Source organism: Trichosurus vulpecula, chromosome 1 (assembly GCF_011100635.1).
Source record: "Trichosurus vulpecula isolate mTriVul1 chromosome 1, mTriVul1.pri, whole genome shotgun sequence".
In the NCBI taxonomy this organism is placed as follows: domain Eukaryota; kingdom Metazoa; phylum Chordata; class Mammalia; order Diprotodontia; family Phalangeridae; genus Trichosurus; species Trichosurus vulpecula.
Genome location: NC_050573.1, coordinates 152,853,311 through 152,870,927, shown reverse-complemented (window position 1 = coordinate 152,870,927; position 17,617 = coordinate 152,853,311). Strand labels below are relative to the sequence as shown.

Sequence of the window (17,617 nt, the reverse complement as noted above, 5' to 3'; positions counted from 1 at the left end):
TTTTGTGATTTGTGATTTCTCTGATAGGTTTGTTTTGTGTGGGTTGGAGCTTTTTGTTCACTTTAAGAGTTAGTATTTATTTTGAGGGGAATTTCTGCATCAAATCAATTTCCTCTCCTTGTTCTTTTTAGGCCAGATCCTTCCAGAAAAGTATTCCTGTGAAAGCATTTCCTGCTTTTCTTCAGACGGTAAGTAGAATAACAGACAGAGCTGCAGAACTTAAGGAATCTGATCTCATATGTTTTAAAGTTACTACAAATTTGTGTCTCTAATGTTGGTTATTTTTGGTTTTTATCTTTCTTTGGTTTTCTAAGTTTTGAGAATGAAGATTCTCCTGTAGTATATAAAGAAATAAACAGCTGTCTCCTTAAAGAATGTTTTAAAGCATCAACAGTTCCTCCTTCTGTTTCCCAGCATTTGGTAATAGGTTTTCTATAAGGAATTTTTAATATAATATACAGTAACATTCTAATCATTTCACAGATTGCTATGTTTTGAGACAAGCTATGTGTAAACTATGTACCATATGTATGTAGTACACATACAGATCATTAGTAAAATACCGTAAAATTGGGGTAGAAATCTATAATTTAAGTAGTATTGTGTACTCTTGTGTTTGTTTGAATGGATATGCAGCTGCATATTGATTGACAAAAGAAGTGGTATAGTAAATGCTGATCGGTCTTAAATACAGAAAAGTCCTCAGTCTAAAGAAAAATCTTTTTATCAATGACATAGATGAAGACAATGCTCTTTTGAAACTTGTAGGCAGCACAAAGATGGAGGAGATAACTATTATGCTGGGAAATGGAATCAAGATTTAGAAAGATCTGGGTTGAAAGGTTGGAAAAATAGGATGAATTAATACACATGTTCTTAACCTGGGCTCCACAGACCTCCAAGAAATTTGGTTAGGTTTCAGAGGGTCCATGAATTTAGACAGTAAAAGTAAAAACTGAAACATTTATTTTAATATATTTCTCTTAAAATCCCATGTATTTTATACATTTAAAAGCATTATTCTGAAAAAGCAGCCCAAGGTTTCATCAGACTAGTTCTTTTTTTAAATTTTTTTATTATTTATTTAATATTTTTAGTTTTCAGCATTGATTTCCACAAGATTTTGAATTACCAGTTTTCTCCCCATTTTTACCCTCCCCCCCACTCCAAGATGGCATATATTCTGATTGCCCCATTCCCCAGTCAGCCCTCCCTTCTGTCACCCCACTCCACCCCATCCCCTTTTCCTTTACTTTCTTGTAGGGCAAGATAGATTTCTGTGCCCCATATCCTGTATATCTTATTTCCCAGTGGCATGCAAAAACACTTTTTTTTTTTTTGAACATCTGCTTTTAAAACTTTGAGTTCCAGATTCTCTCCCCTCTTCCCTCCCCACCCAACCTCCCTAAGAAGGCAAGCAATTCAGCATAGGTCACACGTGTATCATTATGTAAAACCCTTCCACAATATTCATGTTGTGAAAAGACTGTCTATCTCACCCTTTCTCCCTCTCTCAATATATTCGTCTCTCATCCCTTAATTTGATTTTATTTTTTTAGATATCATCCCTTCATATTCAACTCACCCTGTGCCCTCTGTCTATATATATATATATATTCCCTTCAGCTCTATTACTGAGGTCTCATGAATTCCATACATCCCCTTTCCATGTACAACTTTAGTAAGTCCCTTATGATTTCTCTTTCTTGTTTACCTTTTCATGCTTCTCTTGATTCTTGTGTTTGAAAGTCAAATTTTCTATTCAGCTCTGATCTTTTCACTGAGAAAGTTTGAAAGTCCTTTCTTTTATTGAAAGTACATATTTTGCCTTGGAGCATGATACTCAATTTTGCTGGGTAGGTGATTCTTGGTTTTAATCCTAGCTCCATTGATCTCTGGAATATCATATTCCAAGCCCTTCGATCCCTTCATGTAGAAGCTGCTAGATCTTGTGTTATCCTGATTGTGTTTCCATGATACTCAAATTGTTTCTTTCTGGCTGCCTTCAGTATTTTCTCCTTGATCTGGGAGTTCTAGAATTTGGTGACAATATTCCTAGGAGTTTTCTTTTTGGGATCTTTTTCAAGAGGTGATCTGTGGATTCTTTCAATTTCTATTTTGCCCTGTGGCTCTAGAATATCAGGGCAGTTCTCCTTGATAATTTCTTGAAAGATGATATCTAGGTTCTTTTTTTGATCATGGCTTTCAGGTAGTCCAATAATTTTTAAATGATCTCTCCTGGATCTGTTTTCCAGGTCAGTGGTTTTTCCAATGAGATATTTCACAGTTTTCCTTTTTTTCATTCCTTTGGTTCTGTTTTATAATATCTTGATTTCTCATCAAGTCACTAGCTTCTACTTGCTCCAGTCTAATTTGTGAGGCAGTATTTTCTTCAGTGGTCTTTTGGACCTCCTTTTCCATTTGGCTAATTCTGCCTTTCAAGGCATTCTTCTCATTGGCTTTTTGGAGCTCTTTTGCCGTTTGGGTTAGTCTGTTATTTAAGGTGTTGTTTTCTTCAGTATATGTTTCAGTATTTTTTTGGGTCTCCTTTAGCCAGTCATTGACTTGTTTTTCATGGTTTTCTTGCATCACTCTTATTTCTCTTCCCAATTTTTCCTCTTCTTCTCTCACTTGCTTTTCCAAATCCTTTTTGAGCTCTTCTATGGCCTGAGAGCAATTCATATTTTTCTTGGAGGCTTTTGATGTAGGCTGTTTGACTTTGTTGACTTCTTCTGGCTGTATATTTTGATCTTTGTCACCAAAAAAGATTCCAAAGTCTGAGTCTGAATCTGAGACTGTTTTCTCTGCCTGGCCGTGTTCCCAGCCAACTACTTGACCCTTGTGCTTTTTGTCAGGGTATGACTGCTTGTAGAGTAGAGAGTACTTTGTCCCAAGCTTGAGGGGCTGCGCTGCTATTTTCAGAGCTACTTCTACACAGCAAGCTCTGCCACACCAGTGCTCCTTCTCCCCCAAGAACTGCCAACCAGGATTGCAGCCCAGATCCAGGGAGGGCAAAGAAGGCTTTGCACTCCTGCTGTAATTTGCTGCTTAATTCCTCCCACCCGGTGGGCCTGGGTCCAGAAGCAACTGTGCAGCTATAGATCTGGAAGCAGCTTCAGAGCTGTACCACCTCCGCAGCCCCCAGGGGCCGACCTCAAACTCCTTTCACTCTGTCCTAGCAGCTTTTCCCACTAACCTTTTCTGTTGTCTTTAGCGTTTGTGGTTGAGAAGTCTGGGAACTGCCACAGCTCACTGATTCAGGGTGCTACGGCCTGTTCCACCCAGCTCCAGTCTGGTTGGTTCTGGCATGGCCCACTCTGGGTTCTGTTCCACTCCGCTTCCAGCTTCATGTGATAGACCCTTCCCAGCGACCATCTAGGCTTTCCTGGGCTGGAGTCCTGCTTCCCTCTGCTATTTCATGGGTTCTGAAGCTCTAGAATTTGTTCAGAGCCATTTTTTATAGGTGTTTGGAGGGACCTGGTGGGGAGCTTAAGCCAGTCCCTGCTTTCCAGCTGCCATCTTGGCTCCCCCCTAGGTTATTCCATCAGACTAGTTCTAAAGGAGATCTATGACACAAAATGTTAAGAACTCCTGATCCAATAGGTAAAATTCAATAGGAATAAATGTAAAGACTTATACCTAGATTTGGAAAATCTACTATATTTATTTACATTGTAGGTTAAGCTTGTTTAATACAGAAGAAACACTACAGATTTTACATATGATGCTCTGTCTCCTGTCACCAGGCCTTTGTCTAGGTCCCATGACTAGAATGTGTTTTGCTCTCGTCTTTGACTCTTAGACCTCCTCGTCTTATTCAAAGCTCAGCTCTTAACAACACCTTTTACATGAGACATTTCTTGGTCCCTACAGTAGCTATACTTCCTCTCCTCCTTAATTAATTTTTATTTTATATATAATTATGTATGTATATATTGTCTTCTTCCAATAGATTGTAACTCCCTTCAGGGCAGAGGCTATTTCATTTTTAGCTTTATGTCCTAGTGCTTAGCATATGCTAATTGTTGATTAATTGATTGTGAATTAATTATGTAAGATAACTTCCAAAAAATATAGGCTGCATTAATAGAATTAGTGCCTGGAGCCTGGGAGATAATTATCCTTTTCTACTGTTCTCCTGATTTGATTACATCTAGAGTATTTTGCTTTGTGCTAGAAACTGTATTTTAAGAGGGATATCAATAAACTGGGATAGAAACTAGAGGAGGTACCAGTGAAGGTTGTGAGGAATATAGAAAGCATGTCTCCTATTTAGAAAATATTTGTTGAGCTTAATTTAACGAGGTGAAGTTTAAGATTACAGAGATTAAGTTTAAATTTAAGATTAAGAGATTGCACAGCTAGTAAGTATCTGAGGCAGAATTTGAATTTAGAAGTCCCAGACTCTAGGTCCAGTGCATTCTCCACTGAGCAACCTGGCTGCTTATTTAAATAAGTACATTCCTTTCATTCATTAATAACAACTCTTGCGTTAAATTTTATTGATATATTTTGTCTTCTATATCACCTCCGTTTTTGAATATATTCCTCTCCTCTCCCCTGCCCAGATAGCCATTCCTTGTAAAAATATATTAAAAAAAAAGCAGTTCAACAAAACTAACTTGTCAATTGAGTCAGACAATATATGTAATTTAATTCGACACTCTTGCAATAAAGAATCAGAGGTATCCTTTCTTACTGTTTTTTTCTTCAAAACCAAGCCTGTTCATCATAAATATACAGTGTTTAGTTTCACTTTTTTTCTGTTTTTTTTTCTATTAACATTGTAGTAGTCATTGTATATACTGTTTTCCTGGTTAGATTTACTTTATTTTGTATCAGTTCATTCATGTCTTCCCGTGCTGCTTTGAATTCTTCATAAACATAATTTCATATGGTGTAATAATATTCTGTTACATTCATATACCACAATTAACTATTGATTAAGCTCCTACCATGTGTAAAACCCTCCACTAAAATCCTATTTTCTCATTGTGTTAGTAAGGTGAGTTCTTGAAGGCTATTTTAGTAAAATGCAAACTCTGGAAAGTTTATTCATTTAGCCAGAAAGGTCGAGCAACAAATGGTTGTTCAGAGGCCAGTCTAGTTAATTTTGGGAAGGTACATTACTAGAAGCTTGGCCATAGCCCTCATTAAGTTAGCTGTTAAAGTGTAGAGGGATTTTGACGGAGATACAAAATACTATACTGTAATACGAAGTATAGTTTGAAAATACAGTAAGCAATTCAGAGTGCTATGGGATTTCATAGGAAGATATCAGAGAGGAGGTAGCATTTAAAACTGGGTCTTGAAGGATGAGTGGTAATCGAACCCGTGGGAGCTGATAAGATCACCAAGCAAGATGGTATAAAGCAAAACTAGAAGGGGGTTCAGGAAGTGAGGTGGCACAGTACTGGGCCTGGAGTCAGGAAGACTTACCTTCCTGAGTTCAAATCTGGCCTCAGACACTTACTAGCTGTGTGACCTTGAACAAGGCACTCTACCCTGTTTGCCTCAGTTTCCTCATCTGTAAAATGAGCTGGAGAAAGAAATGGCAAACCACTCTAGTATCTTTGCCAAGAAAACCCCAAGTGGGGTCATGAAGTGTTGGACATGATTGAAAAACAACAGAAGGGAGCTCAGGATAGACCATTGGGAGACATTAAAGGTTAGTTGTTATAACCTAGATGAAGAACCAGCAAAGGAGGCTGAGGAAGCAATTGAACTGGGAGATTGAGATCAGTATCACAAAGCTCTGAAGAGAGAGTATTCAAGAGGAGGTGACTGACAGTGTCACAGGCAGCAGAATGCTTAAGGAAACTGAAAGTTGAGGAAAGCCCATGAGATTTAGCAATTAAGAGATCACTGATAAATTTGGAGAGGGCAATTTCAGTTGAATGATGAGGTCAGAAGCTAGAGAGGGTATAGAAGAGAGTGAGAGAAGAGGAAGTGGAGGCACTGAGTGTAGAGTGCTTTCTCAAGGAGGTTTGCCACAAAGGGAAGGATACCTGTAGGGTGATAACTAGCCAAGATGGTTGGATCATCTTGTAGGCAGCAGAAAAGGAACAAGCAAATGAGGAAAAATTGAAGATCAAAGAGAGTGTGAGTGATGGGGTTGTAAGGTATGCAATTTACTGGAAAAGTCAGGATAAAATGGAATCAAGGTCAGCTGTAGACAGTTTTGTCATGGCAAGGAGAAGGGCCATTTCTTCATCTGAAAGTGTAGTTAAAGGAGGAGATAGTAAAAGGAAAATTTTAAGTGATGGGAGATGAAGAGGAGAGAAGAGGGAACTGTTGCAAATGGCCTAATTTTTTATATATTTTATTTTAAAGTATTGAGGCAAAGCCTTTGACTGAGAGGACAGATGCTCTGGGAGGCTTGAAGAGAGACAAGGTTTGGAATAGCCACTGAGAATGGGGTAGTGAATCAGTTAATGAGGAATAGAATGTTTGCCTTCCTGTAGTGAGATTAGATAATAAAATTTTTAGTGGGCCAGTTGAGATTAGATAATGTAAATTTTTAGAAGGCCCATTTAGCATGGCTTTGTGATTTCTTATAGCTCTATTGAGCAACAAGTGATTAAGAGCAAAGAAGTGGATTGTTGTAGTGATCTACTATTGCTTGTCAGGATTGGAAATAGGCAAGGGGGCAATCAAATCTTGAGGCTGGAGAACAATGTAGTTGGTTCCCCCAGAGATTGAGATAGAGAAGTGGGTAGAGGCCTCTGGCAGTGGCAGATGGAGACTGGGGAACAGAGGTGGTCTGTATAGGTAGCTGGAGTGAGTGTAAGAGGCTGGGAGCAATAAACAGTGAATCCAGCTGCAATATCAATTGATTGGAGAGAAGTTCATTGAGGGAGGCATATTCAAAATCCTCCTTTGAGGTTTAGCCTCATGCCAAACGGAGATGTACCTTTTGAAGGCCCAAGGAAATCTGCTTACTGTAGGCAGAAGGATCACATGGAGGTATGGGACCAGCATCAGGAGACCATTAAAAAAAAGCCCTGGGGATAGCAACTGAGCTGGAGAATGTCTTGGATTAGGTCCCTATTGGGATGGTAAACAGGTAGTGACCTCTTCATCCCCTCCCATTTATTGGGCAGGAGAAAGCCTGGCAACTTGTCAGGGGTGGGGGAGAAGTCCCAGTATGCCTCGAAGTGCACAAGAGTTGCCAGAGCTGACAGCAGCCTTGGCTCAAGGCTAGGTAGGTGTATCAGTAAGGCAATAAACACAACATCGATGATAATCGTGAATATGCCTGTGTGGTTCTGTATCGCAAAGTATGAGAGACTTTCCATATAAAAGGTGGAAGAAGTATAACATTTATTCAGACATCAGAGAGCCATATCCCATAACCAAATGCTCAGCTCCCACAGCCAGTTAACCTACTTTATATAACAGCAAGGAACTTAAAACACAATATCACAACATGGAGCCTTGCCATCCCAAATCCTCTCTGACCCCCTGTTGGAGTCTTCCCCAAACACAAACTCAAAGTACAGCTAAGTCAGCCTGTTCAGCTCTAACTATCACAGCATCGGCCATTAGCAGCCATAACTGCGCACTTGCGCTCTCTCTCGCTCTCTCTTTCTCAGCATTTCCTGTGACATAACTTCCTTTTCCTGTCAGGAAACTCCTCCCACCACATGTGACTTAGGCTTCCTTTGATATAAGCAGGTCACATGGTCTATTAATGGGTGGGAAAGATCTTCAAATCTAAATTGCTACTACAGCAGGAAGAAGCCAACAGGGGACACAGGGGCCTCCAAGTATGCCTGTGTGAATGAGGAGTGGTGTTTTTTTTTGGTTTTTTTTTTTTTTTTGCTTTGGACTTTCATTTATCTTTTTTGTTTTTTTGTTGGGCATTTTATTTTTCCCCAGTTACATATAAAAGCAGTTTTTAGCCTTTATTTTTAAAATTTTGAGTTCCAAATTCTCTCTTTTCCTCCCTTTCTTTACCCCCATCTCCCATCCCCCACATTGAGAAAGCAAGCAGTTTGATATAGGTCATATATGTGTAGTCATGCAGAACATTTCCATAGCAGTCATGTTGTGAAAGAAAACATACACCAAAAAAAGAAAAGAAAAACCTCAAGAAAAAGAAAGAAAACAAAAAAGTATGCTTCAGTCTGTATTCAGACACTATCACTGCATTGTGACCCTAGATAAATCACTTAATCACTCAGTGCCCCAAGCAGCAAAAAGTTTCAAAGAAGGTGTTGATCTGCATCAGTAACAGGAGTTTCCTCATGAGGGGGTTCCCTGTTCCAAAGAATTCATGGATCTGATTCCCATCCCTATCTGACTTTATGATAGAGAAAACCTGATCCATCTTTCATCATAATCTATTCTGCCAACTTTTTTCGTTAACATAATTGACCTCCAGATTTCATTGACTTCATTGACCTTCATCTCACATTTTTTGTCATGACTGACATTTTTCCTTTATTGTTTTTCATAGACTCAAGCATAATTTAGCTATAACAATGAGGTCAGACAGCTTCTGTGTAGTTACATTGTTATTCTCATTGGCATTCACATCTTAGCTGATTACTTCATGAAAAGGAACTCTATAGATTGTAAACAAAAAAGGATTTTTGTTAAATTCAAGTTTGCTCTAACTACAGTACCTCAAAATATCCATGACTTATCATTGTGGGTGCTTTTGCCATCAACAAGAATCACAACCCCTTTATACCTTAGATAGATTCATGTATTTCTGTGGCAAAAAAATTCATCCAGTGGCTAGCCTACTGGCGATGAGTCTCTTATTAAATTATTTGTATAAGTGGAGTATTCCTGAAGTAGAATCAAGGCTGACTTTTTTTGAGTATGGGGAATTTTGTTGTTTTTGTCTTTGTATACCCAGTACCTACCTTAGTGCCATGCATGTAGTAAACATTTAATAAATACTTGTTGAATAAAAGAAAAACATAACTGGTGTTATTTTTACATTAAATTTTTTTCATTAATGTATTTTAGAAAGAAGGGGCATATGAGGTTCTTTTACCATGGAAACAGTTTTTTATCATCGTAATTGTTTGCATTATATAGTGCTTTAAGGTTTGCAAAGTGTTTTACATATATTAACTCATTCAGTTCTAATCTTGTGAGTTAGGTGTTGTTCCCATTTTACAGATAAGGAAACTAGGGCTGAGAAAGGTTAAGTGACTTGCCCAGTGAAGCAAGCTTTGAATTTAGGTTATCCTGATGCCAGGTCTAACACTATATCCCCATCTCTGTCTGCCAATTATATAATCACTGTAATTTCTCTCAAGTTTCTTTCACATGATTAATGTTTTTAATGTACTGACTAAACTCTCTTCTCCATTTTCAGGTTGCTTTAGAGGACTATTTAGAAAAAATTCAAAGAGTGGATTTTGATGTGTTCCACCCAAGATTACAGCAGAAGAATACATTATTAGCATTGCATCTCTATATTCGGTCTTGGAAAAAAAGATATTAAAATCAATTTATAGTACTGAGATGGCTCATTATTTCCTTTCAGGAAGATTTAAATGATATATAAATATTCTATAGCACCTATTATTCATCTTTTTGCAAAAAATTTAATTTAATATGAAAAACTGGAGAATGGGGAAAAAAAACTGGAGAGAGAACCCATAACCTAAGTCGTTCAGGGATAAGCCGCATCTCGTATATGATTCTCTGTATTAGTTGCCTAGATAACTCTATGGAACAGTAGCACTTATGGTGTGAGGCTCCCACAAAATGTTTGTGCTTCTGATGAAAGAACATCTTTTGTTGAGTTTTAATCAGAGCACAATCTAGTCTTGCCCCCTCACAGATGAGGAAGAGTCTCAGTGAAGTTGCACTAGTCATGCAGCTAGTAAAACTATAAACTGAGGGTGCCTCATCCTGCCATGTGAGGATTGGTTGAAGGGATTTAAATATATTCAGCTGTCTTCAGATATCTGAAGGCTGTTATTTTGAAGAGGAATTAGACATCTTCATGGCCACTGGGTGCAGAGCTAGAAGCATTGGGCACAAGTTGTAGATTTCAGTTTGAAGGAAGGACAGTTTTTTCAGTCATTTGGAGCCATCACAAAATGGAAGGAGCTGCTTTGGGTGGCAGTGGGCTCTGCCCTTGTTGGAGGTTTTTAAGTATCAGGTGGACAGATTTTCAGTAGGATGGTTGTAAAGGGGATCCCTACACAATATAGGCCTGATTCACATAGATGACCTTTGAAATCTGTTGTGACTCTGAGATTCAGTGATCTGACCAGGAAAGGGAGGGAGCTAGTCATGTAGCAAGGATGTGAGACAACAGGTAACTCAAGTGCTTCATTTCGTTAAGTAGCCCTGAGGTACCAAAAGAACCAGAGGAAGGTACTCTTAACCCTAATTGGGTCCTCTGAGCAGCAGTCTCAAACTCAGATAGAAATGGGGCCCACTAATCCATATGTAAGGATCGCTGGAGGCTACGTATTGACTTAGTTTTAAAATGTGTTATCTATGTTTTCTTTTTATTTCATTAGATATTGCTCAGTCACATTTTAATCTGGTTTGGGCTGCATTTGGAAACTTTATGGGCCAGTCACCTCTGCTGTGAAGGATTTGCAGAAGGGCATGGACAAGAATCACACAGGACAGGAGGCCGTGGCGAGATGGCAGTCTGTTAGTGGAGGGAGTGCTCACATAATTATTTTTTTGGCCTTTCATAAATATTTTATTTTCAAACTTATTTAGTATTTCATTTTTCTCCAGTTAAATGTAAAAACGATTTTTAACATTTGTTTTTAAAACTTTGAGTTCCAAATTCTCTCCCTTCCTCCTTCCCAACTCCTCTCATTGAGAAGGCAAGCAATTCAATATAGGTTATACATGTGTAATCATGTAAAACATATCCATAATAATTATCACATAATTATTAAAATACAGCTTCATCTAAATGTCTTCACAAAACAGGTTGGTACTGGAACAAGAAACTTGGAACTCATAAATACTAATCAAATATCCTTGTTCTAATACCAAACATCTTTGAATATTAAGAAAAATTATTCTCATTGAATTATACAAGACATCATAAGTACTGTCTTAAGGTTGTAAATCAGTGGTTAAGTTAAAAAGCACATGGTCTGATGCCTTCCATAAAGTTGGTACTTTGAATTTTTAAATGCAAGGCAAAAGCACCTCTACATACATTTCAGTTACAAATCTCATCTTTTCTTTTGCAAAAGACCTGTATGGCAGTGATACTCAGATCTTTTCTCTGAAGCCTCCAAGCCTCATTCTTAATAACCTTTTCAGAAGCCTTGTGAAGGAAGTTAGAAATAGGTATTATACTCATTTATCATGAGTCAGAAAACAGATTGCTTCTTTTGGTTTCTCTGAACACAAACTTGATGTTTTGAACTCTCATTATTCATGACAACATTGTACGTTAGGGAAACAAATGAAATAATTGTGTTTTATAGGAATAATGGTTTAAAAGTTTATCTTATGAAACTATTCTCAACTGTAAAAGCAGCAGATGCCCTTCTCTTGATCATCAGTGAAAAGTCAATCTATAATATTCTAAGAAAAATAGGTAAGTGCTGCCACAGCATGACAAATGTTGACGAGATTGCATTCATAACATTTGAACTGATAAAAGTGCCTAGTGCATCATTCTGGCTGCCAACAGATGTAGCAGCACATACATACACACACACACATACATTTATACACACTTATGTGTATCTATGCATATATCACCTTATGACTTACTACGTCCTTTGATACATTTAAAAATAACAATAGCTAAGATATAGTATCCATATGGTGTCAGACACTGTGCTAAGCACTTTACATGTGTTATCTCATTCCTCATGATAACCCCAGGAAGTAGGTGCTGTTAATTATTCCCATTTTATGGATGAGGAAACTGAGGGTGACAGTGACTTGCCCAGGGTCACATGGCAAATAAATGTCCAAGGCTGGATTTGAACTCAGGTCTTCTGACTCCAGACCCAACACTCTAACCACTACGCCACCTAGTTGCATTAGAGATTTCTCAATGAATCCTTACAACCACTCTTGTGATACAGATAAGAAAATATTATTAACCCCATTTTGCAAAGTAAGCCACTAAGGTTCGGTGAAGTCAAGAGGCTTGCCCAAAATTACACAGCTAATAAGTAACAGAGCTAGAATTTAACCTTATTTCCAATGTCAGTCAACAAACATTTATGAAGTGCCTCCTATGTGCCGGGTAGTATCCTTTTCACTATACCTTGTTCCTCTATAAAACAACTGATAGGACTGACATGGGCTAGGCTAGACTAGATTTTCTTTAAAAAGTGGCCTTGAAAGTTAATTGGTCTAAGGGAATAAGGCTTGAACCGTTGCCACAACCTGTGCAGGAGGAGTGAAGGCTTATTCCTCCGCCTGATATATGCTTCTATGCTAGCGTGATCGACAAAGGAAGCTGTATCCAACTGAATTGATGCTATATGCTTGTTGAATAACCTTTCCATGCTATGGCTAAGTGAACTTTTGGAAGTTAGATGGCATATGAACATCTTATATTATTTCAATGACATCTGTACTACCAGACCAGCCTGAGTCAGGCTTAGTCTATTTAAAACAAAGAAGTGTAAATGCATGTTTATACTAATTACAACTATAAATTTCATTTTTGTGACCAGAATACCTATGTGGCAGTGATACTTAGAATTTTTTTTAAAGCCCCAAACTACTGGGAAAGCTTTGCAAAACTCTCTTGAGGTATGTTAGAGGTTGTTTTATTAATTGTGGGCAGGTAGGAAAGCTAGAAATTAGAAAGCCTGAAGACTAGATTGGATTTATACCAGGAAGGCACAGTTGACTTAATATTAGGAAAACTATAGGCATAACAGACCACATTAATAACCCAAAGCAAAAGTTACAGTATTGTATCAATAAATGCAGAAATAATTTTAACAACACCTATTTCTATTTAAAAAAAACCAAAGGATCACAGGAGATAAAATGGACAATTTTGAATCATAAAAAGCTTTTGCACAAACAAAACCAATGTAGCTAAAATCAGAAGGGAAACAACTGGGGAAAAAAGCTTTGCAGCAAGTTTCTCCAGTAAAGATATGATATCCAAGATATATGAAAAACTTACTCAAATATAAAAGAACAGTTGCTATTTCCCAATGATTTTTCAAAGAATATTAACAGCAATTCTCAAAAGAAAACACTGTCAACAATTGACTTAAAAATTCCCCAAATCACTAATATTAAATGAAATGCACATTAAAGTAACTGAAGTTCTACATCATACTTGTTAGTTATATTGGCAAAGATTACAAAAAGGGAAAATAGCTGCTGTTGGAAGGAATGTGGGAGAAAAGGCACTGCAATACACTGCAAGTTGAACTATGAATTGTTGGAGCTGTGAGTCAATGTAACCATTCTGGAAGGCAATTTGGAACTATACCCCCAAATTCACTAAACCATACGTGTCCTTTAACCCCCAGAATACCACTACTAGGTTTACATCCCCAACAAAATAAAACAGTACAAATGTACATATGTATCAATTGTTTACTATAGCACTTTTGATTGCTACAAAGGACTGGAAGTTCATGGGATAACCATCAGTTGCAGAATGGCCAAACAGACTATGGTATGTGAACATAATACAATATCATTGCGCTGTAAAAAAGGATAGATTAAGAAAGACCTGGGAAGACTTTTTTGAATTGTCAAAGAGTAAAATGAGCAGAACCTGGAGAACAATTTATACTATGAACACATTTTAAAGAAAATCGACTTGGAAAGATTTAAGAACTCTGATCAACGTGATAATAAATGATTCCAGAGGATAAAAGGATGAAGTTTGCGTTCCACCTCTTGACCAGAAGGTGATGAACTAGAGGTGCTGAATGAGTCATACATTTTCAGTCATGAGCAGTCTGCTTTACATGTCAATTCTAGCTTGTTACAAGTGGGGTTTTAATACAAAGGTTTGGGATAAAAGGGGAAAGATGGAGACTAGTGATAGCAATGCAAGGAAGGAAGCAACTTCTTTATTAAAAGAATGGCTCACAGGAGGAAGAAAGAGGAGATACAGGGGGAAATTTAGATGATGTAAATACAGAAGATAGTCAAGAAACATTTTAAGTAAAAAGGAAGAAACATTTTAATGTTGTATTTCAAAAACGCCCAGAAGAGAACAAAAGGAGGTTCAGAGGGAAACACAAATGTTGTAACTTGAGAATATCTGATTTTTTAAAAAGCCGTTATGTAATCAGGTTCTCAATTTCATAGGCAATACTCTGTTATTTGTGTTTGGAAATCTTTATGTTTGTTGGTGTTTTTTGAGTTCAGAATAACAAAAAATTTAGAAATTAAAAAAAAATCATGAAGTCTTCTGATTCCTGGTTTATAATACAGGACAGGAAAGTACCTAAATTCATTGACAAGGATGGCTCTGACCTTGGTGACCTCAATTTAGCAGTTCATGGGGTGGAGACTAGAAACTGGGGAAAGGAGACCTGGCTACTGGGAGGAATGAGTTTTTTAAGTTTATAGATTTTAAGAATTAAAGATCTTTTGTCAGTAAAATTTTGGCAGACTTACTTATAAACATTTGTTGGGGACCAACTCTAGCCTGTGGGGCAATGGCTGGGATACAATGAACTAATCCACTTATTTTACGTCTGAGAAAACAAGCACAGAGAGGTGATTTGTTGAAGGTCACACAAAAAGTGGGCAATATGGGACTAGAGCCCAAGCTTCTGTCCAGTGCTAAGTGGGGTAAGTTCATTGACATTGGCCTGGGGTGGGGGCGGGGAGAGACAAAGAGGAGATGTTTATATAAGATTCCATTTACAAATTAAGGTGCTTCATTGGAAATATGTCCCCAAAGTTACTAAACTGTGCATACCCTCGATTAGGTGCTGAAGGATCTCCCTGAAGTTTGAAAAAATACATGTACTTTCAGAGCAAATAAAAGGAAATGCTACTTTATAGTGACATTCAATTCAATAAATAATAAGCATCTACTATATGCAGAGTCCTATGTTAATTGCTGGGTGGGATGCAAAGTTTAGAAAAGATAGTCCCTACCCCCTTGGAGCGTATGATCTAGTAGGGGGATAATACATACACATGAATAAATATAATGCCTAATAACACAGGATAAGTGCATTTGATTTTTTAAAATTTTTCTATGAAGTCAGAGGAAGCATTAATTCCTGAAGGTGGTCATGAAGAAGATAACATCACAATTGGGTTTTAAAGGATTGATAGAAATTCAACATGCAAAGAGGGGGAATAGCATTCTAGGCATAGAAAATTACCCTGTTTGGATTACAAATACTAATAGGCTCAAAACAGAACCAAAATATCAAGAATAGGTTCAGGGGTGGAGAACCTGCAGCCTTGAGGTCACATGTGGTTCTCCACCCCTGGTTTAGATAAATTAATGGGTGAGGCATGCATGATAGTAATTCAAGGGAACATATGATCATTAGCATGATGAAGGACAACCAAACTCTGCTACAAAATGTCCATCTGTGCCAAGGTCAGAGAATAGTGAGCTAGATTTACAGGTGATTTATTCCCTTTCACTCCTGGAGTGAACAGTAATGCTACTTTGTATCCTGTCTTTGTATTCCCTATGCTGGGCATGTTAACTGGGCTTTGCTCAAAGAAAGCACCAAATAAGCATCAGATCGCATGTTGAGAAGTGAGGTTTGAATAAGTTTACAATCCTGAGGTCATAGTAGGTACTTAAGATGTACTTGAGTTAAATTCTAAGAGTTGTGTTTCATTGAAAACGATTTTGTTCTTCAGGCAATTGTCTATGATTACACACGCATGTACGTGTGTATACATGTGTATGTCCATACACACACATACACATACATACACACATAAAGGGCTCTCGTCCAAGGTAGGCAAAAACCTTACCCTTGGACAATAAATAAGTGAACAAAAACTACTGGCTCAAATATGAGCTACTTCTTGATCATTCAATGAGTATTAAGTGCCTACTATGTGCCAGGCAAAGTGCTAGGCACTAGTGATTACAACATAAAAGTGAGACACTCCTTGCCTTCAAGGGGCTCTCATTCTAAATATTTCATGTTACTAATTTTGCCAAGTCACCACCAGGAGAGCTTAAAAATAGAGAAAAAATTTTGTGAAGCTTTGGGAAACAGTTTTAAACTGTAGATAAAAGCTTTGATGCTTGCTTTTGTCTTTGTTGGAGGAGGCAAGTAAACTTTTGGTTGGCTGCTATGATGGTAAACTGGTTTTGAATTATGTTTTGTAGATGTTGGGAGAAAAAGGCAGGCAGGAAAAAGAGGTAGTGTGATACTAACAATAGCTGGCGTTCATAGAGTCCTTTAAGGTTTGCAAAGTGACTTACATACGTTGCCTCACTTTATCCTCCCAATAACCCTGGGAGGTAGGGGCTGTTATTATTCTCATTTTACAGATGAGGAAACTGAGACAGAGAGGTTAAGTGACTGGAGTCATACAACTAAGTGCCTGAGGCAGTATTTCAATTCCATAACTCTATCCACTGGCTACTTAGAAATTAGAGGAGCCTATTACACTGGTTCTTGTAATGGCTGTCAAGTAAGCTGTGGTTTTGTAATGTTTGAAGTTCAGATGTTGGTTTGGGGGGAAAGATTTTTTTAAAGAAATATAGAGGTTAGGGGCAGCTAGGTGGTGCAGTGAGTAGAGCACCAGCCCTGGAGTCAGGAGGACCTCAGTTCGAATCTGTCCTTGATACATGTACTAGCTGTGTGACCTTGGGCAAGTCACTTAACCCCAATTGTCCAGCCAAAAAAAAAAAAAGAAATATAAAGGTTAAACAGAATCAGAATGACAGCATCCTCTATATTAGTACAAAAATGAAATGATCTATTTTGAAATAAGCTTTTCTCTCCAGATGGACATACATAGTGACTTTTTTTTTAATCTCCAAAGTAGTACATTGTTTAATCAGATATGAGGCAGAAATAAAGGTGCAGTATCCTTATCTTTATTTGACTTTTTTTTAAAAAGGAGTTTGATTTATTTTTTTCCACAAGTGATTTTTTCCTTTGAGTCATCTCATTAAATAGTTCTTTTTGTGGGACTGTGTGTTTCTCCTGTTTTAATCAAAATTAATCTCCCCAGCTGTTTAGTTATATAATGATATCTTGTGTATCTGAGCACAGTTCTGCATAATACACATTTCAGAAAACAAGGTCATGAGCTTTTCAGCCTACAGGGCTATCTTAATGCTGCTACAAAAATACTTTGGAAATGCAACATCAAACATGACTTGAAAAGCTCTTTTAATTATGCTTTGTGTTTCATTTCTGCCTTGCTGGTTTTCCCCATGTGGTTCTTTTTAAAATCCTGGCTTGCAGTTTTATGGAGAAATTTCTCACTAAACTTCAATATGAATAATTATAACAACTGATATCCACGTAGTGCTTTCGCCAGTTTCTAGGTGAATCTGTTGGAATCCTGGCGTGGGAAAGGGTGTGATGGTGCCATTGCAGAATGGCATACCTATTTTCTGGCATATTCTCTGTCAACAGCATGGTACAGTGGAAAGAAGGCTGACTTTAGAACCAACATACTTTGGTTCAAATTTCTCATCTGTAGAATAAGAAGGTTA

At 37.6% G+C, this 17,617-nt stretch overlaps 1 protein-coding gene across 3 annotated transcripts in view; it reads left to right on the top strand.

The window, feature by feature from the left end:
* NDUFAF6 (NADH:ubiquinone oxidoreductase complex assembly factor 6) overlaps positions 1-9,482 on the top strand; it is a 51,269-nt gene extending 41,787 nt beyond the window's left edge. For all 3 annotated transcript variants that reach the window (XM_036742073.1, XM_036742074.1, XM_036742075.1), the window contains 2 exons: positions 132-188; positions 9,338-9,482. In XM_036742073.1, coding sequence (XP_036597968.1) covers positions 132-188; positions 9,338-9,466 — 186 coding nt within the window. In that variant the 3' untranslated portion in view covers positions 9,467-9,482. The remainder of the gene's footprint in view (positions 1-131; positions 189-9,337) is intronic.
* Positions 9,483-17,617: the final 8,135 nt, after the last annotated feature.